Source organism: Cervus canadensis, chromosome 24 (assembly GCF_019320065.1).
Source record: "Cervus canadensis isolate Bull #8, Minnesota chromosome 24, ASM1932006v1, whole genome shotgun sequence".
NCBI classification, from domain to species: domain Eukaryota; kingdom Metazoa; phylum Chordata; class Mammalia; order Artiodactyla; family Cervidae; genus Cervus; species Cervus canadensis.
In genome coordinates this window covers 35,894,386-35,922,120 of record NC_057409.1, presented here as the reverse complement: position 1 = coordinate 35,922,120, position 27,735 = coordinate 35,894,386, and the positions used below count along the sequence as shown (strand labels likewise).

At 39.2% G+C, this 27,735-nt stretch overlaps 1 protein-coding gene across 1 annotated transcript in view; it reads left to right on the top strand.

Moving 5' to 3' along the window:
- Positions 1–27,735, top strand: part of CPS1 (carbamoyl-phosphate synthase 1) — a 139,887-nt gene that overhangs the window by 90,756 nt on the left and 21,396 nt on the right. The window contains exons 23-30 of the mRNA XM_043445685.1: positions 975–1,040; positions 1,503–1,566; positions 3,292–3,473; positions 12,461–12,655; positions 13,078–13,145; positions 14,840–14,915; positions 20,418–20,495; positions 26,179–26,286. Coding sequence (XP_043301620.1) covers positions 975–1,040; positions 1,503–1,566; positions 3,292–3,473; positions 12,461–12,655; positions 13,078–13,145; positions 14,840–14,915; positions 20,418–20,495; positions 26,179–26,286 — 837 coding nt within the window. The remainder of the gene's footprint in view (positions 1–974; positions 1,041–1,502; positions 1,567–3,291; positions 3,474–12,460; positions 12,656–13,077; positions 13,146–14,839; positions 14,916–20,417; positions 20,496–26,178; positions 26,287–27,735) is intronic.

The following is a 27,735-nucleotide window of genomic DNA, read 5'->3' as shown; positions in this document are numbered from 1 at the left end:
AGTTATCTCTTTTGGCACTGACTTTTTACAAGGTAATACTTTATTTTAAGTGCCCTATCATTATGGTTCATTTAGTATTCATTGTGATAGGGCTGGGCATAATGAGCTCATCTAGTATTCATGGCAATCACACTAGAACTTTCATAGGTGTACCATTGTGATTCTTTTTGGCCTTTAGGAGAAGAGATGCTTTAGCTTAAAGTACCACCAGCTGGTTTTTGTCCTTTAAAATCATTGGCTTTTCCCTGTGTGCTCAGGGGGCACGCACATAACCTTAGGTCTGGGACTTGATGCCAAATATTTTCTACTCAGCAATTATTATCTTTCTTCCTTCTCACTTGCCTTACATTAGTTTGCCCTGTTGGCCCCGAAATCTTGCTCACTAAGCTGAGCTCCCGGCCCTTGAGAGCTGAATTGATTTACTTTCCCCAAATATGTTCAATGAGATCTAGTCCCCTTCCCAACTTGTCTATGCTTTGTGGTATTTAAGTCATCCCATTGCACAGTGCCATAGGTAACTTCAGTCCTATGCATTAATCTGCAAGCCAAAGACATCCATATATATAGATCATTTTGTTCTGATTTTAGATTTTACTTGTAATTGCTTAAGACAGATGGTTGGGTAAGCTTTCCTGGTAACCAGTTGACGAAATGAGCATTTTCTTGTGTTCCTGAGAGCTAATACATAGTAATCTGATACTCTGAAATGTGTATTGTCGTTCATTGCCCAAGAGATAGCTAAATCATATCACTGTCTTTTTCTCTGCTCTCACTTCTATAATTAGAAAGCAATTGGATGGTACATACATTTTTCTTGTCTTTCTATTAGATAGAAATGGGCATTAAAGGGATATGAATGCAGAACCAAAAAAAAAAAATCCACAAACCTTCTTGAAAAAAATTGTATTAAAGGGGAATAAAAATCCATATGTATGTATATATTTATTTTATGTATGTATTTATTTCTCTTTCAGATTGATACACTGGCTGCAGAATACCCATCAGTAACAAACTACCTCTATGTTACCTACAATGGTCAGGTAGGAACTAAAGTTCTGTAATGCAGAAAGCTCTACATTTAGTAGATGGTCTATTTACTAGTATATTTAGTAAATAAAAATGACGTCATTTGAATTGAATGTGATGATGTACTTCTGTACTCAGTCTTTTAAGAACTGCCTTAAGATGATGGAATAAAACAAGTGAAGAGGTAAAGATAATGGTTACATGATTGACACAACATTATAAATTAATAAAAAAGGCTGGTGACATAAACACAAAATTATACTCTATTCTCATGGCTAATTGAAAACACTGAATAATTTTTTTACAAATAAGTAGGGTTTATATACCATTTTATACTTATGGATTCCCAAAGACTAATAGAAGATGCATATCAACAAGAGAAAGAATGAGAAAGACACATTCAAAGGCATAACACAGTTTAATTAGAGGGAAGAATAACACAATAATTTCCACATCTTCCTTTTTCTCCCCCTTAGGAGCATGATATCAATTTTGATGATCATGGAATGATGGTGCTGGGCTGTGGTCCATATCACATTGGTAAAGTGATAATTTATATTTACATAGAAATTTTAAGTTTATATAGTACTTTTCACATATGTTAATTCCATTATTCTAAGAACTATGTAAAGTAAAAGCTGTCAAAATAAAAATTTTACGAATTAGGAAACAGAGGTTCAGAGTCATGTATCCCAATGTATACAGCTAGTAAATGAAAGAAGTAGGTCTCAAATGTAGGTCTCAACCACAAATTCCATCTCCTTTCCTTTTACCTTGTTATCCCTTTTTCATTTTTATCCTCATGAGCTAAACTTAGCCTCTTACTGGGGTTGGGGAGTGAATTACACTTTAACTTTTTCTCTTTCTGCATAATTTTTCACAAAGATCTGTATTTGTTCAATAACTTTATACATAAAAGAGTAATAATGTTTGTAGATCCAATGTCTGGCCTAACATATGACATGGGTTGACATCAGATGCAAAGAGCTCATCTCATTGGGACCCAGGAAGAGTATCACATAGTTTAATTAAAACATTCTCACCAGAATTTGTTATATTTCTCCCAGTCACTTAGAATTAGATATTTAATAATGAATCAAAATCTATTACAGTTACAAAGTATATATTTAAATAGATGTTTCTTGGCAAGTATATCTAACATCTAGCCTCTGCAAGGTGTTCTAATATGGAAATGATGAAACATATGGTTTAAATGTATGTGGTCTTGTTTTGTTACTTTAAACACAGAGTTCATTACAGTTTTTACAATTAAATGTTTCAGGATATGGTAGTTTGCCAATTTTTGGCCAAACCTTAAAGTAGGCCAACATTGTTTATACCTTTGCCACTTTCTCTTATGCTTAAATAGCCTGGACACCTTCCCCAGGACCTATCCTCTTCTCTAATCCTTTCTTCTTTCCTTTTCAAATTTCACTTAATTTATGCAACCATTCTACATTACTTTAGGGCCTAAGAAAGATTAGCTGAGCTAATAATCAAGTGTGTACTTAATTGATAGTGAGATTTAACATGCTACTATATTTGGACAACTTATTATGCTGACAAGCATTTTTAGGAGACAAAGTCCTAATGCAAAGGATTAGTACAAATCCCTGAACTTCAGTTCTATGGCATCCCAGTAGAGGTGATATTTTGAGGCATTTAGGCCATTATTATACATCAAATCACTTCCTAGAAGGTCACTCACTCTGCATGGGGTGGCCTTGCCAAGCTTAAAAGGATATGCTTGGAAAAGGCCAGGACTTTCCAATCAATCAAGACATGTCAGAGCTGCAAGACGCCTCAGGGATCATTGGGTTTGGCTCTCAGACAGCAGGGTAAGTGGAAGGACTTAAACAAGAACTCAAGTGTTCTGATCACAAACTTTATTATGTGTGCTGAGGTCAATATGTTCACTTCGAGTTTCTTTTCAGTAAATGAGGTTTATAAAAATTATTATTATAGTTCTCCTTCATTAACTTTAAGGTTCTGAATGTTCCAAATATGGAGATTACCTCTTGCAGAACTTAGTATACAAAGCAAGCCAACCCATCATTGTGGTTTAACGAGTCCCTGTTTTTCCTGCTAATAATATAGTGTGCATAATATCAATAGATGTGACATTTACATTTTGGAAAAAAAAATTGAATTGAAAGGGCATTAGCTCTCTTAGCCTTGACTGACTGGCAATGTATTTCTGCTTCTCTTTGTGTTATAACTTCAGGCTTCTCTTCCCCCGTCTCCCCAATTTCATTGTCTCTGTAGGTAGCAGCGTGGAATTTGATTGGTGTGCTGTCTCCAGTATCCGCACATTGCGTCAGCTTGGCAAGAAGACAGTGGTGGTGAATTGTAACCCTGAGACCGTGAGCACAGACTTTGATGAGTGTGACAAACTGTACTTTGAAGAGTTGTCTTTGGAGAGAATCCTAGACATCTACCATCAGGAGGTAAAAAAGAAAAAAAAAAAACAGAAAGAAAAAAAAAGAATAAAAATATATACAGTGCATACTTTATATATGTATATCCATGTATGTAGATTTATGTTGCAATTTACCTTCAGAGAAAGAGCTTCTGGTGTTTCCATTGTCTAATTTTGTAATGAAATTCTGAAAAATAATCACCCCAGCCTTAGATTCTTGAGGCCATGGCACAGAGTAATTCTTTTTCATATAAAATGCACCTTTTCTTTCTCAGCATTCCATCTATACTGAAAATTCTTCTTGTTAACATGTGCCAGACACATATTAATTAGCACAAGACAGCCCCAATAAATATTTTGTAAAGCCATTTAATTGATCATGTAGACCCACAATAAGAAGCCTCTCTTTAGTTCACGTGCTGTTATGGTTAAATGATGACCACTTCTCAGAGGAGACAAGTCAGTCATTCACAAAAGACTGGTTAATTCTTTGTGCTACAGATGAAGCCATTAGTCTTCAATGGAACAATCAGTGAGTTCATTCTAAATGATTTTGGTACCATTATAGCCTTCTCTTAAGTAGCTCTTCTACCTCCACTCCAATATTACAGAGTGTATCTTCACTGTGGATTTATATGATCCTAGGTTAACAAGTTATTTTACAATTTAAAAAATGCCTATTTGAAAATTTTAGTCATGACTTTTGATGCTATTATAATTAATTAATTATAATTAATTTCCTACTGTAGAGAATCATCCCTATGTACAAAATATGGTCACTTAAGGAAAAAAATTAACTTGGAGCCATAAGACTTAAATTTTTGACTTGAAAATTTGTGGATTTGTGCCAGTTATTTAAATTCTCTGTGCTTCATCTTTGTTGTTGTTGATGAATCATATGAGTGTTAAAACATGGTTAAAAATCTAGGTACTGTGATAGTAACCTAGATTTGTGGCTGAGATCACATTGTCGAGTATAAAGTATAGTGCTAGAACAATGTGATGATTTTATTATTGTGAAAAGAAATAGACAAATCTAGGATTAATATATCATCACAGTTTTCTATTTAGGCCTGGCCTACTAATCTTTTAATATAATGAAACTAAACTATTAGGTCGGCTTCCCAGGTGGCTACATGCTGAAGAATTTGGCTGCCAGTGCAGGAGATGAAGGTTTGAGCCCTGGGTCAGGAAGATCTCCTAGAGGAGGAAATAGCAACCTACTAGAGTATTCGTGTCTAAAAAATCCCATGGACAGAGGAGCCTGGCAGACTACAGTCCATGGGGTTGCAAAGAGTTGGACAGAACTGAACACAGTACACAAACCATTAGGTAGAATATACACAATATTCAGTTCTTTCACTGACCAGATTTTTCTCATAATTTCTTTATTCATTTGAGATACACCGGTGGGGATCAAAGCAAGTACATATTCTACAATATTTCTTGAGTACCTTTTAAAAATCAGGTTCAGCATGATCAGTTCAGTTTAGTTGCTCAGTCATATTTGATTCTTTGCGACCCCGTGGACTGCAGCATGCCAGGCCTCCCTGTCCATCACCAACTCCTGGAGTTTACTCAAAACTCATGTCCATTGAGTCAGTGATGCCATCCAACCATCTCATCATCTGTCGTCCCCTTCTCCTCCTGCCTTCAATCTTTCCCAGCATCAGGGTCTTTTCTAATAACTCAGTTCTTCTCATCAGGTGGCCAAAGTATTGCAGTTTCAGCTTCAGCATCAGTCCTTCCAATGAATATTCAGGACTGATTTCCTTTAGGATGGACTGGTTGGATCTCCTTGTAGTCCAAGGGACTTTCAAGAGTCTTCTCCAACACCACAATTCAAAAGCATCAATTCCTCAGTGCTCAGCTTTCTTTATAGTCCAACTCTCACATCTATACATGACTACTGGAAAAAACAGCTTTGACTAGACAGACCTTTGTTGGAAAAGTAATGTCTCTGCTTTTTAATATGCTGTCTAAGTTGATCATAACTTTTCTTCCAAGGAGCAAGCACCTTTTAATTTCAGGCTGCAGTCACCATCTGCAGTGATTTTGGAGCCCAAAAGAATAATGTCTATCACTGTTTCCCCATCTATTTGCCATGAAATGATGGGACCGGATGCCATGATCTTTGTTTTCTGAATGTTGAGTTTTAAACCAACTTTTTCACTCTCCTCTTTCACTTTCATCAAGAGGCTCTTTAGTTCTTCTTTGATTTCTGCCATAAGGGAGAAATATTCAGGGAGGATGGAGAGCTGTAAAACCAGGCCCTTACCTGCGAGACATTGAAATAAAACGGATTAATGACATAATACCTGAAAAGTTACATAATTATTAAAAATATTAACAAGCATTACAAGCAATAGTGGCAGGCATTTAACATGTAGTTAATGATTTCTGTATGAAGTGGTTTAAGGAAAGAAGAAAAACTTCTATAGTTGCCTTCATACATATGAATGCTAATGAAGTCCTTTTATAACTGAATTCAGTATGATAGAAATAAATAAATTGGCCCTTATTTGAAGCTAAAATTGTTTTTGTTTTAGTGCCACTACATATACTGAGGTAATTTTAAACGTTGTGTTGAAGAGCATAAGAACAGTATACCATTGATATATTCTTTATGCTACCCTACAAGAAAAGTGATTTTGATATATCACATGCACATATCAGGCACATATATATGTATGCTTGTGTATATCGTTACTTGTATAAGTTTGTTATGTATCTCCTCACAGCAGGCTTTACAGGCATCGTCTCTCATAACAGGTGTGCATCAACCTTCGGGAGGCTGCCCTTGTTCGACCTTGGATGCCCCTAGTGATCAGGAAGGCACTGAAGCATTCAGTAGTAAATTTGAAGAAAATTGGAAGCACGTCTAATCTTATTTAAAAGCACACATTTGAGTCACTTAGAAGGGCAATAGGCTTTCCCAAGGATACATAGCTACATGGGATGATAGAAAATATGATAGGTCCCTTGGTCCAGGTCACTTGGTCGAGTTCAGGACCAAACTTGTTTCCATGCCATCAGAGGAGCACCTCGAAAGAAAACCTTAAGGGGAAGTCAGAAAAGTGATGTGCCCTGTGAGAAAAGCAGGCTGCTTTGGAGGAACGTCTGGATCAGAAGTTGAGTGAGAGAGGGTGCTAGAAATGCTGAAATCTACTTCCCACTTCTTCTTCTTCTTTTTTTAAATAGAAAAATTTGTAGTGATATATCCCTTTAGCTGTAGTCATTTTTTTATACTTGTAAAGAGCAACCCTTTAAACTGAAGTCATTAATTCTTTATGATTGTGTTCATGGATTCTGCTCGCTGAGAAGAGCTTTGTATTTTTATTTTTTATGTTTTGGTGTGTGAGTGTGGAGAAGAGCCAAGAAATTGAGAAGTGGGTGTCTGCCATCTATAAAGCTTCCCAGGTGGTGCTAGTGGTAAAGAACCTGCCTGCCAATGCAGAAGACTAAGAGACACGGGTTCAATCCCTGGGTCAGAAGATCCCCTGGAGAAAGGCAGGCCAACCCAGTCAAGTATTCTTGCTTAGAGAATCCCCATGGACAAAGGATCCTGGGGGGCTACAAAGACTAGGGCACTGCTGACGCGACTTAGCATGCCATCGACATGGCTTTGATGGATGATATTTTTTGCCTGGTTCAGTTTTGTTTAGGACACTCCTTAACAAGGAAAGAGATGTTCTCAGATTATATTGAGGTATATGAATTGAAAATGATTACTTTGTTTATAGAAGTGCTAACACTGGTCTTCTTTTTTATTAGTGTGCTCAGTCACACAGTCTTGTCCAACTCTTTGAAACCCCATGGACTGTAGCCTGCCAGGCTCCTCCATCCATGAAATTTTTTAGGCAAGAATACTGAAGTGGGTTGCAGTTTCCTATTCCAAGGGATCTTCCCAACTCAGGGATCAAACCCATGTTTCTTGCATCTCCTGCATTGGCAGATGGATTCTTTACCATTGTACCATCTAGGAAGCCCCTCTTTTATTAGACCTATTGTTAGATCTGTCTCCCTGGGATGGGTTATGCAATAATCTTTATAGACTATGACGATGAGGGAGACTCTTACAGATCCTTTCTAACTTCACATTTCCCTTTCTTTCTTTGGAGACTCATGGTTTGAAAAGTTATAAGCAAAGCACATTAATTTTCTTTTACTTCCAAACCCTATTTAGGACCCATGTCTTAATTCTTTTAGTATTTGCTCATTAAAAAGCAGGTTGAGTTTAAAAATACAGGCAACAATAACAACAAAAAAATACAGGCAGCATATTTGACACCTTATGATGTCCTGTCTAATTTGAGTCCTGATTATGTATTTTTTTCTTCTCTTTATTTTATTTTGTTTTATTTATCCAGTATAAGTTTACTGGATCATACCCTATAAAGATGTACTCTGATTAATTATTTAATACTCCTATTTTTTAACACCTAATGCCGTATGTATTGGAGAAGGACATGGCAACCCACTCCAGTATTCTTACCTGGAGAAGCCTGTGGACAGAGGAGCCTGGTGGGTTAGAGTCAGCAAATGGGTCACAGGGTTGCAGAGTCAGACATGACTGAGCAGCTAAGCACATCATCTGTATACGTAGACAGTGGTACCTCTGTACTACAGCTTGGGTTAAGTGAATGAAAGAGTGACAGACATGAATTAGTGACAGGCAAAGCACCTCAGGGAATGGATCACTCTAAACTAGAATTGGGTTTTATTCCTAGCATTCGGTTTCATTGCAATTAAATATTGTCTTAAGATTCTGTCTGAAATGTTACAAATGTTTTACTAAAATGTGAATTATTGAAATATAATGCATGTGCAACCTCACTGATGGATGTATAAATAGTGAAGATGTAAATTAGAGAAAATACATGAAATTACAAAAATCAGGGCTATTTTTTTTGAAGTAAATGATATTTCTGTTAGTAAGACAAACTTTCTTATATTGCATTCTGTCTATATTAAAACATTTAATTTATCTGTAAAATAAGGACTGACTTATTTATATAATTGATTATATAATCACTTGATTATATAATCACTTATAATAAGTGATTAATGTATAAAAGAAACTGAAATGACCTGAAATACATCTGAAGTATTTTCTGTTAATTCCTCACCACTGAAAATAAATTTGTGGTGGGATTTCAGCTTAAAGATTATTGCAGAAATATTTTTGTAAGGTGATACCTTAGCTTCATGATATCAGGTTTAAAAACTAGGAAACTGAGCTACAAACAAGTTTAGGTAATATCAGTAGAACTTTGGGAGCCTAGTGGAATTATTTTAGGCCTAGCATATTTAGAAATCTGTGAAACAAATCTGCATTTTAGAATATTTTGTTTCAGTAAATTACTTGAAATTAAGTGTAAGTGATTGTATATGATATTAATTCATCTGTGTAGGATACCAGATTCTCTTCTCTTAGTCTCTACAAGCTCTGTACTTAGAGTTGGGACCAATCTAAGATAAAATTCTTCCACAAAATTCTCATCTATTAACTTCATCCCTCAAATATGTTCTCTTTTACTGAATTCCCTTTGCTGTGCGGGCAAAATCTTCACTCAACCATCACACCGTTACTCTAAAACATTCCAATGGGCATGATTTGTCTTCCAAGTAATGGTCTTTATTTTTGGAGGTCAATGATGAGATTAGGATATTGGAGTGAAAGTGTTTCTATCTACCACTTCTCAAAAAGAATGTTTTAGAAATGTCTCTTCTACCCTTTAACATTCACCACCTTTGAAACAAGCCAGAAAAACAGGATTGATTTCAAATTCAGACTTGGCATATTAGGTAAGCATAACTGCTTTACAATATGCAGAATCATATTCAAGTAATTCTGTGTTTGCTAGATAAGAAATATCAGCAAGCCACTTGACCTTCACCAAGCCTGTTTATTTAGCTGTAAAATAGGGATAAGTAATAACTGCCTCAGAGTGAAAACCATGAAGGTCAAAATGTAGTTTAGGTGTATAGTAATGTACTAAATGGGCTTCCCAGGTGTCCCTAGTGGTAAAGAACCCACTTGTCAATGCAGGAGACATAAAAGATGTAGGTTCAATCCCTGGATTGGGAAGATCCCCTAGAGGAGGGCATGGCAACCCTCTCTAGTATTCTTGCCTGAAGAATCCCATGGACAGAGGAGCCCGATGAGCTACAGTCCTTAGGGTCACAGAGTCAGACATGACTGAAGTGACTCAGCATGCACACACACAAAGTATTTAAATGGTAGTAGTTTATAGTATGGGGCTTCCCAGGTAGCTCGGTGGTAAAGAATTTGCCTGCCAAGCAGGAGACACAGTTTGGTCCTTGGATCTGGAAGTTCCCTTGGAGAAGGAAATGGAAACCCACTCCAGTATTCTTGCCTGGGAAATCCCGTGGACAGATGAGCCTGGTGGGCTACAGTCCATGGGGTTGCAAACAGTTGGACACTAAACAGGAGAAGCAGTTTATATTATTGTTTCTAACATTGTTAATTTATTGAAAAATTGAAATCAATTCCATAGAGTTATTTTGGAAACTACTGATGTATTTATTACACACAGCTTTTTTATTCATCTTTAAATGCCTATTTTAGTCCAATTGACTCTAATATTTGCTCATAGCTGGTTACTTCTCTCTTAATTTTAGAATTTATTTTTGAAGAATTTCACATGAGACTTTTTGTATATATTTAATATTTAATTGAAGAATTAGTTTCTAGGTCTCTAAAATATTAATGCCACTAATAAACTAAAATAATAAGCAAATAAAAATACGATAGTTAAGAGAATAATTTTTATTGAAAGTTTTGCAAAAAATAAATAGTGAACATAAAAATGATGATAAAAGCAGCTTAAGTGTACTCATAAGTATGCAGAAATGTGGACCGTTATTTTCCATAATGTTTACAATGCATTTAAGTACTCAGTTGCAGGGTGTTTGCTTAGGCAGTATATAATTTCTCTTATCAGAGAGAAATTAGTTTCGCTACTTTCAATAATATTACAGAATAATTTCAGTGACAAAAAAAAAACATTTGTGTGCATGTTAAGTCCCCTCAGTCATGTCCAACTCTTTGTGACCCTATGGACTGAAGCCTGCCAGGTTCTTCTGTCCATGGGATTCTCAAGGCAAGAATACTGGAGTGGGTTGCCATTTCCTCCTCCAGGGGATCTTCCCCACCTAGGGATTGAGACTGTGCCTCTTATGTCTCCTGCATTGGCAGGTGGATTCTTTAACACTAGTGCCATCTATTACTTCAGTAATATTCATTTGTAGGTTGTTAAGACAAAGACAAGTTATGCCATGATCAATGGCCTATCTGATACTGTAATATTTTCTAATATAAATAATAATGTCTTATTTATACACTTACAAGGTATAACACCTTTAATGTTTATTATCCTATTTGATTTACATACATAGAAATCTTATGAAATAGGCAGGTATTATTATCCTAATTTTATAGACAAGGAGATGGAACCCCAGGGAGAGTTTCACAGAGGGAACCAGGAAGGGGAGGGACTTCTAAGTCCAAATCCAATTCCCCACCATCCCTCACTGACTCCCCCATCATCTCCATAACACTAGTCTTGAGAAATTTGAGATTTGGTGGGCTTAAAAAAAAACAGTGTTTTGACTATGCATAGGAGATTAATGTTAATGATTCAAGGACTGCTTATAAGGCAAATAGTACAGAAATAGGAAGTAAAATCAGTTATGGGTACTGTAGACAGGCACCAAGGCAGCAGTAAAGGGGAGAGGATGTCAAAGTGAGAATTGGGATTCATACTGCATTTCAGGGCTGGTTAGTTTAGATAAGGGGAAGGAGAAGGAAGGAAGGGAACAAGGCCGGGAGAGGTTAAGCGGTGAGGGAGCTTGCTGGTGGGGATGCATGTAGGTGGTGACAGTGGGTAGGTGGTCTTCCTGGCGCTGAGAGGAGTGACTGTAGAATAGACTGGAAAGTCTTAATGGCCCCGGTGGTAAAGAGTTAGCACTTTATCCTGTAGGCAACGGAAACATTTGTAGAACTCTGAATATAGGAGTAACTTGGTGAGGAGTCTTATGAACAATTAATCTGAATGTGTGGCTTCCCATTTGGCACTAGTGGTAAAAGAACATGCCTGCCAATGCAGGAGACATAAGAGACGTGGGTTCGATCCCTGGGTTGGGAAAATCCCCTGGAGAAGGAAATGGCAACCCACTCTAGTATTCTTGCCTGGAGAATCCCATGGACAGAGGAGCCTGTCCATGGCGGGCTACAGTCCATGGGGTCACAAAGAATTGGACATGACTGAAGCAACTTAGCATGCATGCACAATCTGAATGTGAAGTGCTGGAGTGGAGAGGAACAGCAGAGATGAATGTTAAAAGGAGAGATCTGTATCCATTCAGGAAATTACAACAGTAGTTCAAGAATTAATTGAATATAATATAAAGTACAGGATGGAAATATTCATTGACTTGATTTTCTAATTGCCACACATGCAAAAGTCATATATTGACATGCAATTGTATGGAAGTCATACTTGGCAATCATATACAGGAATCTTTCATGCTAATCACAGGTCGTTTTCCGGGAGTCTTAACAAAGATTTTTGGATGGTGTGTGCCTGGGGACTTCTCTGGTGGTTCAGACAGTAAAGACTCTGCCTGCAATGCAGAACATGCAAGTTTGACCCCTGGGTTGGGAAGATCCCCTGGAGAAGGGAATGGCTACCCACTCCAGTACTCTTGCCTGGAGAATTCTATGGACAGGATCCTGGCAGGCTCCTGTCTATGGGGTTGCAAGGAGGTGGACACGACTGAGTGACTAGTGTGCCTATGCGTGTGTGTGTGTACCTGGAAAGTCAGGACGAAATCCGTTTATCTCTCTGTGGCATAACTTAATATTCTCCATTGATGGGAATAATGAAAATATCACGATCGTGTTCCGCATTTTTGGTAAGGAAATGGAGGCAGTAGTATTAGCACAGTTGTTCATCATCCAGTAGCTGATACTGAGGGCATATTTTTCAGGCATGTGGTGGCTGCATCATATCAGTTGGGGGCCAGATTCCAAACAACCTGGCGGTCCCCCTGTACAAGAATGGCGTCAAGATCATGGGCACGAGCCCTCTGCAGATTGACAGGGCTGAGGATCGCTCCATCTTCTCAGCTGTTTTGGATGAGCTGAAGGTGGCTCAGGCACCGTGGAAAGCTGTCAACACTTTGGTAAGAAGAGAACCACATGTCTGTTTTTAACATTTCCCTTTGAAAAGTCATGACCTGAATGCTAGCTCCTGTAGATGTTAACTGCAGAGCAGATAGAATACACTATACTGAGTGAATTTGCTTTTTAAAGTCACTGTATTTCCATGATTGCAGTTAAATGCGGGTTATAAATTGATAGGAGTAGTCTCATTAAGATTCCGACAATGAAAAGAAGTTCACACTATTTTTGAACTAGATTTGATATTTAGAATTAGAAACTAGAAATTTTATGTATTTCTATGTCCAATTTACATTTTAATGGTGTCTTTTGAGAGGAAGAATAAAAGGAGTTGAGTTACCACTTGTTCTAATGATACCATTCTGCATTTTTATTGACTATTTTACACTATTCATGCATTTTTGTTGTTGTTTCTGTTAATTAGAATGAGGCAGTGGAATTTGCGAAGTCTGTGGGCTACCCCTGCTTGTTGCGACCTTCCTATGTCTTGAGGTAATATATTGTGTTCTAAAGCAATTATTTAAAAATAGGAGATACCAAACTGCATTCTGTGTGCTAGGAGCACTAGGCTTTGAAGTGTAGTAATTTGAAAATCCATTGATAATCCCCACTCCAACATGGCTAGGGTGAAGAGCTGGGCACTGTTCCTCAGCGTAGTGCTTTTCCTTATGGGACTGACAACCGTGTCTCCAGTCCTACATCTTAGAAGCTAGGCTTCCGCCCTCTTCTTGCCAAGAAAAGTGAGGATACCTTTACATTAGAGAAGAGGACAATTTAAAAAACCGAAGAGCAAAAACAAAACAAGCTTGGGGTGTCTCTCACCAGCGTCTGTTTTCTGAACCTCAGAAATGAAAGTTAATCTTTGACTCTTGTCATCTCCTTCCAATAGTGCTGGTGGTTTGAATATTGTGGGGTTCTTTTTGAGATCAGAATTTTTAATAAGGGAATTATAACATTGGAAGACATGGACAGTGTCTTTTATAATAAACTTGGAAACTAAGCTTTACCATCAAAGGAGAAGCTGTCACTTGTTACTTATTTTCTTCAGATGTTACCAAATGTGAGGAACAATTTCAGTGAACAGGGGATAATAAGAGAAGCATAATTTGCTGTGCACAATTTGAAAGTGTAAATGGAATTGGAGATGGGATCCTTTAAAATAATGAAAAATTTCAAATGAGGTGGAAAACTTTCCTTTTTATTTAAATGACATTTTGTGTAAACCACATTCTGATAATACTACTTCTCTGAGGTATTAATGTAAGTTAATTTCAACAACACAGACATTTAAGGAGGATTGCAGAAAGCAACTCTGACTTCTGTGCTTCTTCTCATCATTTCAGTCCATATCTTTTAGTTTCTTAGGCTGTGAATTATCAACATCATTATTACCTTAGCCTTCTTGCCTTAAATAGATGAAGAAATTGAAAGCACTTTATGCATAAAATTTGCAGTATAGTAGAAAAGGTAAGGCAAATGCTGCTTTTTTAAAGGGAAGTAGAAAGTGGCATTTTTCTTCCTTATGGCTTCCCTTCCTCCTAGTCTTCCTTCTTTCCTCCCCTCCTATCCCATTCTGCAAATGCCAGCTTTCTGAATAAATTGATTTCAGATAGTATTCTTTCTCAAGAATTTGAAAGGACACGGTTGAATACATTTCAGTCAGATACTGTACATTACATTAGCAAGTGTTACTAAAAAAAATTGATTCTTTTGTAACCCAGCTAAGATAGTGGAATGACCTGCTTTGACAGCATATTTGTGGATTAAAACCTGCTGCAGGTAGGGAACTCTGAAGATACAAGTTTAGAAAACTATGTCCTGGCAGGGATCTTGTTACAGTTTTCAGTGTTACCTGGAACCAGAATTAGGAGTTAAAACAATAAAGAGAAAGGGTGAACCTTGAGAATGTGTCATCTCTAAGACCTACCATTGTTCTCTTTGGATATTGTCACAGTTCTCACCCGCTTCCCCCGTCCCCAACCTGAGGGACTTTTTACTTTGGTTGATTGTCCTGTTGATTATATAAAGTTTCAATGTAGAAAGAGACACCTTCTTAGTTAGCGTAAATTGGAACTAGAGTTTGCCTGAAACTACTCTGAGAAGCAATCGTGTCTAGCATATTTTACTTCTGAAGTGGTGAAAGAAACTGACTCCTTTGTTTTTGTTTTTTCACCCTTCTCACTCAGCGGGTCTGCCATGAATGTGGTGTTCTCCGAGGATGAGATGAAAAAATTCCTAGAGGAGGCCACTAGAGTCTCTCAGGTAGCGTCCTGTTTCCTCTTGGTGACTTTTACCTCTTCTGTTAATTGCTACTTGTTTTATATGCTGTTTTCCTTTGTACAGGATGTTTTTCCTTTTTTTGCTTCTACCCATTATTCTCCTAAATACAGAAATGAGAAAACGCAAATGCATTTAATTGTATTTGGATCCTTGGGGTTAATGGAAGAAGGGGAAGACCAGTGAATATTTTATCATAATAGAGTTTTATACAATTTTAGTCTCCAGGAGCAAGGCTGAATAAGCATGAACCTTGTCTGTTCATGAGTTAGATGCTGGTCAATTACCCATGGGATTTCCAGCCTTATGGGCAGCTCAACCATGGTCATCATGAACAAGTGAAGACTTCCCTGATTTTTAATTCTCATACCTGGGGAGATGTTCTTTGCCTTAGTCAACCCTGCAACTTTAACAGTAAATCCCCTCACTCACCTATTGATTTTTCTTGTTCTGGTACATTCCATTTGTAAGTTAATGAAAATGTTTATAATTTTCTGGCCACTCAACCACCTTCCTCCACTGCCCCCAGCTTTTACTTTCTCCTTCGGCGTTACCTCAGTGTGATCCATTTAAGATTTACCCAGTGGGGTTATTGATCTGCAGACCTCATACTGTAGAGGATAAAAGTAACGTTTTCTTTTTAAAAGCTTTCAAAAGCTAGTTGGGGCTAAAAGAAAAAAAGGAGAGAGAGAGAAAGCACAACTCATAGAGAAGAGTTTGATGTTAGGCAAGTGGAGTTTGGAGGGAGCCAAGAAGTGAAATCAGAGGCACTTCAAAGAGGAACAAAGAGTGTGGATAGTCCCACGCACATGAAGCAGGGCTTCCTCTCTGTGTGGTAGCTGCTCCCCATAGAAATTTGTTCAGTGTAAAGAGTGGATAACGATAAAGAGTGAGGAGAGACAAAGAGTTAAAAAAAAAAAAAAAAAAGCAACCAAGTGGATTTTGAATTCACTTTTGTGTGAAAGTTAGATAGCTAAGGAGGGACTCTCTCCAACGGGCCAGGTTTCATTAATGTGTTCTGAAGTCAGACATGGTCCTCTTTATTGCACTCCCTGAGAGGGATCCTGCACCTCGCATGGTTTGAGAAAGCAGCAGCTACACGCAGCTGGTCTCATGTGAGTGATGAGGCAGGTTTTCTCTGTCTGGGATATTGGATTTCATAGGCCCTCTATTTGGTAGAATATTTTTAAAATATTTTTTTTTCTGCTACATATGGATAGAATCCTAACAGGCCCAAAGTTGCATATAGAGATGTCCTAATGGAGTACTAGGTTGAAGTCTTCCATTAAACTACAGCAGGACCTGGGATTCTCGATTCAGTGAACTTAGAATAATACTAGCACTCATTATGACCTGCTATGTAGGGCTTTCCTGGTGGCTCAGATGGTAAAGAATCTGCCTGCAATGCAGGAGACCCAGGTTCGATGAGCTATCTTGTATCCATTCATATTTAGCACCTGCTATATAAAGGCAGTATTCTCAGAATCAGGAATTACATTCATGAAAAGAGAGTCTCTGTACTCACGGATGACTCTGTTTATTAGGAACATAAGACATCAAATAATTATAATTAAATATGATGAGCAAAAATACATGATGTTGAGGGAAAGTATAAAAGAATTGGGGGCCAGTCCCTGAAGAAGGACTTTTGATTTGGTTCAGAATTGTTGATTCAGAAATAAAAGGTTTGCATCATGGGTATGAAGGAAGAAAGAACAGCGAGTATAAAGGCCTGAAGCTGAGAAAGGGCATGAAGTTTCTAGAAACTGATAAAGCACTCACTTTGGCTAGGATGCCAAACATGGTAGGAAGTGTTAATTATAATGGTGATAGAGTAGAAAGTGAAGGAGCATATAGAGAGAAACTTGTTGGTCATTGAGTTTAGATTTTAGTCATATTTTCTGAATACTGAATCACTGTGCTATACACCTGAAACTAATGCAACAGTGTGAATCAATTATGCTTCCACTTTTAAAAAGGAGCAATTGAAAGTTTAAGAAAAATTTCTCTTCTGCAGTACAGAGAGTGAAATAAATCTGGGACAAGACTGAATTCATGGAAAGAGGTTAGGAGGCTATTGTGAAGCTCAGGGTAGAGATGACAGTGCCTTGGATCAGAATGCTGATAGTAGGGCTTCCCTGGTGGCTCAGTGGTAAAGAATCCACCTGCCAGGGAAGGAGACACAGGTTCAGTCCCTGATCCGGGGAGATCCCATATGCTATGAAGCAGCTAAGTCCATGCATCACAACTATTGGTCCTGTGCTCCGGATCTGGGAGTTGTAACTACTGAGCCTTCTTGCTGCAACTGTTGAAACCCTCACACCCTAGAGCCCTTGTTCTGCCACAAGAGAAGTCACCGCAGTGAGAAGCCCATGCACCGCAACTGGAGAGTAACCCCCACTTGCTGCAACTAGAGAAAAGCCCTTGCAGCAATGAAGACCTGGCACACCCCAAAATAAATAAATAAATGCAAGTATATATATATAAAAGAATAATGAGAGTAAATGGGCTTCCCTAGCAGTCCAGTGGTTAAGACTCTGTACTTCCAAGACAAGGGGTGCAGGTATGATCCTTGGTTGGGGAACTAAGATCCCACATGCCATGTGTTGGGGCAAGAAAAGAAAAAAAAGATCAGTGATAGTACAGATGGGCATGTGTTCTAGAAATATTGAGGATGTGCATTCAGGATGTGAACGGATGGAGATGGAGGATGAAGAGAGGATAAAGGATGATTCCTGAGTTTCCGCCTTAGACAACTGGATGGACAGAGGCACCGTTTATTGAAACAAGGAACATTTAAGGAGAGATTTTAGAGGGGAAAATCATATTTAATTTTTGACCTTTTGAATATGTGGTGCCTGTGAAGAGTTCAGATAGAGATGTTTTGAAAGGAGAGGGTTATATAGACTTGAAATTGAGGGTCAAGCTAAAGAGAGAGAGATAAATATAGATTTGGAAGTCAATAGCATATTATTGTAACTGAAGCTTTAAGATTGGAAGCAGTCACTGGGGAGAGTATAGAGGAAAAGTAACAGTTAAGATAAGAGATGAAAAGAATACTGGCATTTGAGGGCTGAGTAGGGAAGAAAGAACCATGGAGTCTGAGAAAGAAACATGAAAATGTGATCATGGATACCTAAGGAAGAAAGTGCTTTAAGACAGCCAACTGCTGTCGAAATTTATTAAGAAATCTTCTCCCTCAACATAGTAAGCAGAGAAGGCAATGGCAACCCACTCCAGTACTCTTGCCTGGAAAATCCCATGGACTGAGGAGCCTGGTAGGCTGCAATCCATGGGGTCGCTAAGAGTCAGACACGACTGAACGGCTTCACTTTCATTTTTCACTTTCATGCATTGGAGAAGGAAGCGGCAACCCGCTCCAGTGTTCTTGCCTGGAGAATCCCAGGGATGGAGGAGCCTGGTGGGCTGCCATCTATGGGGTCGCACAGAGTCAGACACGACTGAAGCGACTTAGCAGCAGCAGCTGCTAAGCAACATAGTAAGGGCTATTTATAAATGTGTTTAATTGGTCAAGATGGAGAATGATGTTGTTGCCCTTCTCAGATCCTTTCCCTGTGGGAGCACCCATCCCCTAGCTGCTGTGATGGCTGCTGATACCTCCCGGCTACGTTTCTCAGGATAACTTGTCATTGTTTAGTTACTAAGTCGTGTCTGATTCTTAGTGACCCCATGGACTGTAGCCCACCGGGCTCCTCTGTCCTTGAAATTTCCCAGGCAAGAATACTGGAGTGGGTTGCCATTTCCTGCTCCAGGAGCTCTTCCCGACCCAGGGATCAAACTCACCTCTTCTGCACTGGCAGGTAGCTTCTTAACCACTGTGCCACTCAGGATAACTATTCTCAGTCAAATGGGAGCTTCTGGCAACAGGAAGCAAGACCCCTCACCTCACCACCACCCTCAAGCCCTGGACAGTGACTGCCCTTTGCTTCAAGTTAGGACTTACTCTGTGCTGTAACTCAGAACTCCCTGTGGGGTAAAGCTGAATCCAGTCCCCACTGACCCCACAAACTACCTAGTTTTTTTCCCTGTGTCCCATCCTGCTTTTCTCAATCCTTTAATAAATCATTTGAACAAGAACCCCTGTCTTAGACTTGGCTAGAGAAACTAAGGCAACTATTGAACTTTATCTCTTCTTTTTTGCAGTTATATTGTTATCATTATATATTTTGTGGAAAATTCCCACAAAGGTCCCAATACAGCTCTACCAGGCCTGCGAACACTAAATATTCAATATTTTAAAAAGAAGGAACAGAGATTAAAAAGTTTGTGTGTGTGTGTGGCTAATCAACAGTTTAATGCCTAATAGGCTTTTGAAGAAAAGGGAGTGGGGAAAGTTTCTTCATTTAACAATAAATTTAACAAGGGAACAGCTTATTTATGGCATAAGATATGGGTTATTTTGAATTTTTCACTAAATTACATTCTATTTAAAGTGTTCTGCTAAAGGAGATAAGATATATTAAATTCAACACACCTGCAAAAGATGATGAACTCCATGATAGTGGGCAAAAGGGGTTTGTGTTCAGAACAAAGAGAGATGTTTAGAGAAGGCTTCAGGGAGGAGGTGGTATTGGAGCCAGGCCTTGAAGGATGGGTTGAAATTTGAAAGATGAAGTGAGGAGAGAAGCTGGTGTACACTTCGGGAGCAGAGGCATGGAGATAGGTGAAGGCAGGTTTTAACAGGAAAACAGCAAGTGTGCAGTGTGCTAGGGTCTCGCGCAAGGAGGGGAAGAGATGTTTAAACTCCGGAGGTCTTCATTCGACCACTTCATTTAGTTTGGAAAAAGCACGTAGTGATTGGGCTGTGGAGGGCATTGCAGTACTGCTGTGGAGAAACTGAGTGTGGGAAGAAGTTCAAGAATATTAAGGAGTCTGAAACAGCTGAGAAAGGAAGACCGTTTTAAGATTAATAGAGAAGAATGTTTGATTTTGCAGTTGCAAACGTCATATTGTAGAAGTGATTCCAATTTCAGGTAAATAATTCCATCTTTGGTCTAACGAAACTGAAACAAAATACTGCTCTCCTAAGTGCATTCTCAATTCTCATGTAGAGAAGTGATTGAGGAAATTGTTGTGATTGGAAAAGATGTGTAGGAAGAGAAAAAATACCTGAACCCAAAACTGATATAAATAAAACAGAGAGGTATTTATAGTGCTGGAGACAAGAAAAGGAACCCCATTCTGCCCTCTCATTTGCTTCCTTTTTTTCTCTAACTCACCTAGAATCTACATTTGAAATTTCAAAACTCATGTTCAATTCACTGAGGACTCAAAATTGGAGGAAGATTTCCTCTTCCTCACTGTAAGCAGAGAGTGACCTAGTTCTTACCAAACAAATTAGCTAATGAGTTTGGGCTGTGTGTTGAGCAGTTTTTTCCAAGTATTGACTTAAGGTACATGATTTACTTGACACTTTACATAAAATTTCAGCTAAAGGTTCTACCCCTCTGTTTTCCTTGATGACAGGAACACCCAGTAGTGCTGACAAAATTTATTGAGGGGGCCCGGGAAGTGGAAATGGATGCTGTTGGCAAAGACGGACGAGTAAGTGTTTTATCACCCCCCACTTCCCCCATCCCTGCCTTCCCATCAATTTTTTTCCTTGGGAATTTAGAAACACAGCGCAGATTAAAGCTCACGATTTCTACAAAATAGGTCTCTAATAATAATGGAGAAGCTGCTCAGTCCAAAAAGTGTTCAAATTCACTGACAATTCAGTTGTGTCATAGGTATCATTTCTTCTGCTTTTCATGTCGCTAGAATTTCTCTTTGATGATATTCAAAATTAATTACCATCCTGTACTCATTCTTTTTGAATAGACTTTCTCTCTAATTTTCCTTTGTCTGTGGGTTTGCTTTTATGTTTCAGTGGATATCATAAAAAAAATCTGATACCTTCCTTTCTGAAGTTCCTAACTGAATCCCTACTTCTTCGTCTCTCTTGATTTTCCACCCTCCCGCTTTTTACTGGGTTAAAAAAGAAAAAACTAAACAGAGCTGATGGATAAAGATAATAATATAAAATTGACTTACCATAACACATCTGGTATTACTAATACAATCAATGTCTCTGACTTCAGGGAGAAATGAAAGTATGTAGAATGCTTTTCTTTAGTTTTAAGTTGTACTAGTAAGGCATTTATTACTTATCTTGAAACAGAGAAACTTATATTTTAGAGTCCATGTCATTCTATTTGCTTTAAGGAAATAAAATGGATTTTATCTTGGACTTAATCTTCTACTTTACACTCTACTGAAAATGATGAAGTTTTTTTCTGTTTGTTTTTGTCTTCCAGATTAACAGTTCAAGGTAGTGTTGTTAAAAAAATATATTTATAGTAATGATGACCTCTTATATAATCTACAGATTAAGCACCCTTTTGTTGCTTAGTCATTAAGTCATGTTTGACTCTTTGTGACTCCATGGACTACAGCACTCCAGCCTTTATGTCCTTCACCATCTCCTTCAGTTCAGTTCAGTCGCTCAGTCGTGTCCAGCTGTTTGCGACCCCATGAACCCCAGCACACCAGGCCTCCCTGTCCATCACCAACTCCCGGAGTCTACCTAAACCCATGTTCTTTGAGTCAATGATGCCATCCAACCATCTCATCCTCTGCCGTCCCCTTCTCCTCCTGCCCTCAATCTTTCCCAGCATCAAGGTCTTTTCAAATGAGTCAGCCCTTTGCATCAGGTGGCCAAAGTATTGGAGTTTCAGCTTCAGCATCAGTCCTTCCAATGAACACCCAGGACTGATCTCCTTTAGGATGGACTGATTGGATCTCCTTACAGTCCGAGGGACTCTCAAGAGTATTCTCCAACACCACAGTTCAAAAGCATCAATTATATGGTGCTCTGCTTTCTTTATAGTCCAACTCTCACATCTATACATGACTGTAGGAAAAACCATAGCCTTGACTAGTGGACCTTTGCTGACAAAGTAATGTCTCTGCTTTTTAATATGCTGTCTAGGTTGGTCATAACTTTCCTTCCAAGGAGTAAGTGTCTTTTAATTTCATGGCTGCAGTCACCAGCTGCAGTGATTTTGGAGCCCAGAAAAATAAAGTCAGCCACTGTTTCCAGTTTCCCCATCTATTTACCATGAAGTGATGGGACCGGATGTCATGATCTTAGTTTTCTGAATGTTGAGCCTTAAGCCAACTTTTTCACTCTCCTCTTTTGCTTTCATCAAGAGGCTCTTTAGTTTTTCTTCACTTTCTGCCATGAGGGTGGTGTCATCTGCATATCTGAGGTTATTGATATTTCTCCCGGCAATATTGATTCCAGCTTGTGCTTCCTCCAGCCCAGCATTTCTCATGATGTACTCTGCATATAAGTTAAATAAGCAGGGTGACAATATACAGCCTTGACGTACTCATTTTCCTATTTGGAATCAGCCTGTTGTTCCATGTCCAGTTCTAACTGTTGTTTCCTGACCTGCATACAGGATTCTCAAGAGGCAGGTCAGGTGATCTGGTATTCCCATCTCTTTAAGAATTTTCCACAGTTTATTATGATCCACACAGTCAAGGCTTTGGCATAGTCAATAAAGCAGAAATAGATGTTTTTCTGGAACTCTCTTGCTTTTTTGATGATCCAGCGGATGTTGGGAATTTGATCTCTGGTTCCTCTGCCTTTTTGAAAACCAGCTTGAACATCTGGAAGTTCTTGGTTCATGTATTTCTGAAGCCTGGCTTGGAGAATTTTGAGCATTGCTTTACTAGCGTGTGAGATGAGTGCAATTGTGCGGTAGTTTGAGCTTTCTTTGGCATTGCCTTTCTTTGGGATTGGAATGAAAACTGACCTTTTCCAGTCCTGGGGCCACTGCTGAGTTTTCCAAATTTGCAGGCATACTGAGTGCAGCACTTTCACAGCATCATCTTTCAGGATTTGAAATAGCTCAGGTGAAATTCCATCACTTCCACTAGCTTTGTTCATAGTGATGCTTCCTAAGGCCCATTTGACTTCACATTCCAAGATGTCTGGCTCTAGGTGAGTGATCATACCATCATGATTATCTGGATCATGAAGATCTTTTTTGTACAGTTCTTCTTTGTATTCTTGCCACCTCTTCTTAATATCTTCTGCTTCTGTTAGGTCCATACCATTTCTGTCCCTTATTGAGCCCTTCTGTGCATGAAATATTTGCTAAATCCATGTCCATTGAGTCGGTGATGCTATCTACCACCTCATACTCTGCTGCCCTCCTCTCCCATTGCCTTCAGTCTTTCCCAGCATCAGGGTGTTTTCCAATGAGTCAGTTCTTCACATCACGTGGCCAAATTATTAGAACTTCAGCATCAGTCCTTACAATGAATATTCAGTGTTGTTTTCCTTTAGGATTTATTGGCTTGGTCTCCTTGCAGTCCAAGGAACTCTCAAGAGTCTTCTCCAGCACCACAGTTCGATAGCATCAATTTTTCAGCACTCAACCTTCTTTATGGTCCAACTCTCACATCCATACATGATTACTGGAAAAAACAAACAAACATAGCTTTGACTATATGGACCTTTGCTGGCAAAGTGATGTCTTTGCTTTATAATATGCTGTCTCAGTTTGTCTTAGTTTTCCTTCCAATCCCTGGAAAGTTGTCATTTGTTTTCTGTTTAACTTTTCTGGTTATACAAAGCATAAAAAGATGCAATATGGTGTGTATATATATATAGTTTTTGCTTTTATTTCTTGGACTTCTAATATATTCCTTTTCTAAGGTATGCCTCCCTAGAATTTTCATCCCTGACCTCCTGACCCCCAGAGTTATGGAGCATATGTATAGTCTTTTCCTCTTTTCAACATTTTACATATTTGAGACTGAGGTGTAAAATAAGAGGAATGTGACCATACCAATGTGGAAGTGGAGAATGTAAGACTGGCCTACATACATTTGTGTTTTTTCAAATATTGTGCTGGTGAAGTAATGCTGGTCTATTGGCCTTATTTAGTTCCAGTTTGCTAGGATATGCTCTTTCCCTAAGCTTCTCTTAGATCCCAACATTGCTTATCATTCTGGATTCCTTCTTTTGAAAGTATTTCAGGTTATTCACATAATTTTTAAAAAGTCACACTCAGAAATGGACTTAGTACTCCAGACATGTTACAATGTTTTCAGAGCTCAATGGGACATAGTTGCTGTTCAGTGTCTCATTTGTGTCTGACTCTGACTCTGACCTTCTGTACTGCAGCATGCCAGGGTTCCCTATCCTTCACTATCTCCTGGAGTTTGGTCAAACTTACGCCCATTTAGTCAGTGACACTATCCAACCATATCATCCTCTGTTGTCCCCTTCTCCTCCTGCCCTCAGTGTTTCCTGGCATCAGGGTCTTTTTCAGTGAGTCAGGTCTGCGCATCAGGTGGCCCAAGTATTGGAGCTTCAGCTTCAGCATCAGTCCTTCCAATGAATATTCAGGACTGATTTCCTTTAGGACTGACTGGTTTGGTCAGTGGGACATTGCCTGCCCATTTCTAGGCAGTATAAAAATTTTGAGTGCTTACTCTACACTAAATATCATTCCAAACTCTGCACTTGTGTTCTCTATTATCCTTACAAACATTCTATGAGGCAGATACCATTTTCATTCCTGTCTTATCGGCAACCAGGGCTAAACATCTAAAGTACCTTGCCCAGGTCCCAGAACTCATAAGTGACAGCAGGAATGAAAGTGAAAGTGAAAAGTTGCTCAGTTGTATCTGACTCTTTGTGACCCCATGGACTATACAGTCCATGGAATTCTCCAGGCCAGAATACTGGAGTGGGTAGCCTTTCCCTTCTTCAGGGGATCTTCCCAACCCAAGGATCGAACCTAGGTCTCCTGCATTGCAGGTGGATTCTTTACCAGCTGAGCCACAAAGGAAGCCCAAGAACACTGGAGTGGGTAGCCTATCCCTTCTTCAGTGGATCTTCTTGACCCAGGAATTGAACCAGGGTCTCCTGCATTGCAGGCAGATTCTTCACCAACTGAGCTATCAGGGAAGCAACAACAGGAGTACTGGCACTCAGATGTCACTTTGCTTTAAGTCATCTGTGAATCTGACAAACAAATTTTCACTGTAATTTATTTAAGTCTTTTACAGTTACCCAATTATTCTCCCCTACTCTCAGCTTTATCATTTTCTGAAGATACACATACTGTTAACATTTAGGTTATAGTGACTGAGGCCATAAACTTTGCAATCTGACAGATAAGGGTTCAAAATCCTGTCTTGGTCATATAGACACTTGTACTTGCATTATTTGTTCTTATATTGCCTTGATTTTCTTACCTTTAAAAGAGGACAAGAATATTTTCCTCTTGTTTTCCTTCTATCTTTGGGAAGATCCCCTGGAGGAGGAAATGTCAACCCACTCCAGTATTCTTGCCTGAAAAATCCCATGGACAGAGGGCCTGGCAAGCTATAGTCCATGGGGTTACAAAGAGTCACACATGACTGAGTGACCAAACACGCACTCCCTCCTGTCTCAAATTTCCATTTAAAGATCTCTTGTAGGTGGCAAATTGGCTCATTTGGTTATGGTGTGGAGGTGATAAGAATCCCTCGATCTTCAGATCTTACATTTTCTTTCAGATCTGCCTAAGTTATGACATGTACCTAAGCTTGAATTCTCCTCTCCTGTCTTTTCCAGTGTTTAAAACTTAACCTGGAAGGAAAGGACAAAGATGTCTCCAGTGCCCCCAGAATGCTTTAGTTTCCTATCTATTCTTAAAAGTCATTACAAGTTGGCTTGAAAGTTTAGTGTGAAAGTTTCAATTGCCCAGTCATGTCTGACTCTTTGAGATCCTGTGGACGGTAGCCCAACAAGTCTCCTCTGTCTACGGGGTTCTCTAGGCAAGAATACTGGAGTGGGTTGCTGTATCCTCCTACAGGGGATTTTCCCAACCCAGGGATTGAACCCATGTCTCTTGTGTCTCCTACATTAGCAGTTGGGTTCTTTACCAGTAGTGCCATGAGTTGGCTTAGTTGCCTTCTTTTCCTAGCATTTATATCGATTCTAATCAATGAAATAGGGAGGTAAGCTCTCAGACACTCTCAGCTGCCCCACAGGGTGATCTGTCACTGAACAGAGAGGCTTGGTGAGGCTGCATGTGTGGTTCCTTCTGCCCCCTCTTTGGAGACTTAGCAAAGAAACTGCTCAGTGCTGGAGGTATCTGTTAGAATTAAGGGGTTACGCCAGGCAGCAGCTTCACTGAAGAAGAGCTGACAACTCTTTCTCAAATCTTCTTTTGGCCAGGTCATCTCCCATGCCATTTCTGAACACGTGGAGGATGCAGGCGTCCACTCGGGGGATGCTACTCTGATGCTGCCCACACAAACCATCAGCCAAGGAGCCATTGAAAAGGTCATCATTTATAAATAAAGGTGGAAGAGGGGAAAAGATTAAGAGCAGTTTTTTAAGCTAAGTAGTAGGATAGGACATACCCCAGGTAAAATTTAATTATGAAGGGGACTTCTTCCTCTGAGTTTGCTGTGTATTTTAAAGATAACAGCTTCCTTTCCTGCCCTTTAGAACTCTGGATTGTATTCTAGTGCAACAGTCCTCTAATTGTGCTCACAGTTACCACCTGGGGGACTTGTTAAAACATAGATTGTGGGACTCCATCCCCAGTTTTGATTCTGTAGTTCTGAGTCCCAGAATTTACATTTTTATCGAGTTCCCTTGTGATGCTATTCCTGCTGGTCTGGGGACTACATTTGAACAACTACTGCTGCAGATGATTCTAATATTTGAGCCACTTACAGGTGAGAAGCACCTAAAGTAATATTTCTCAGTTAGAAGTAGATATGCAACAGTCACGTGAGAACCTTCTGGAACCAATGTTTTCACTGTCTACCCTTACTCTCACTCAAAAAGTACTTTAAGATATGTCTCTTCCAGTGCCTCTCTTGAAACTGCTACTTTAATGACCTTTCCAGGAATGATGATTCTGCCTCAGTATTCAATATGCATTGCTAGGTTTCATCTTAGAGACTGCCATCATAAATAAGTTGGGGATGTTCCTTTAGTCTTCAGGTATGTAAGGTGAGGATTAGCTTTTTAAATGAGACTTCCCAATAATCCTGCCATCAGAATCTCGGCAGCTTGTCTGGCTAGTTGCACATTGGGCTGGTTTCCAAAGGTCTTGCCTTGTTCTAGAATGTAAAGGTAGCAGGTTGCTTTGCAATAGCAGCAGCATGAAGGACCAATATCCTGGGATTTCAAATGTGCTTTAATTTTTCATATCAGAATAAATGATCTCAAAACTCCGATATTTTGAAGTGTGTCATGGACCCTGCTTCCTTTTGCAACTGATTGAGTTGCTGAACCGCAAAGGCATGTAAATCAGTGAGTGAGGAGCTGCTGATTCCAGCAGCCAGTGCCCTCTCTTCGCATGTGATCCTTCTAGCTCTGGTTGGATACAGGAATTCCTGTAGATGACACATGCCTCCCTGCAAGGGAATGTGCTTCCTTCTGACCGTAATATCCACCCTTGCAGAGTCCAGGGCAAAAGAAAAGCACATAAAAGAAATCTCTCTGGTCTCTTTGCAGTACCATGTAATTTCAGGGCCTGTACTTCTCAGCAGGTAGGTCATTAGATTGATACAGAGTTTGGACTGCAGCTTTTGGTGCTGAAGCAACCAGACTGAAAAGATTCCATTTAGCCCTCAGAATGAAACCAGAATATATGATGGTAGGTAGATAGGGGCATTTGGCAGAAAGATAACCCTGTACCATTATTTGCTCTTTTCCCTGCTGTCCTGTTGTGAATATTTAGAACATTTAGTGTAATTATTATTTTGTTAATAGAAA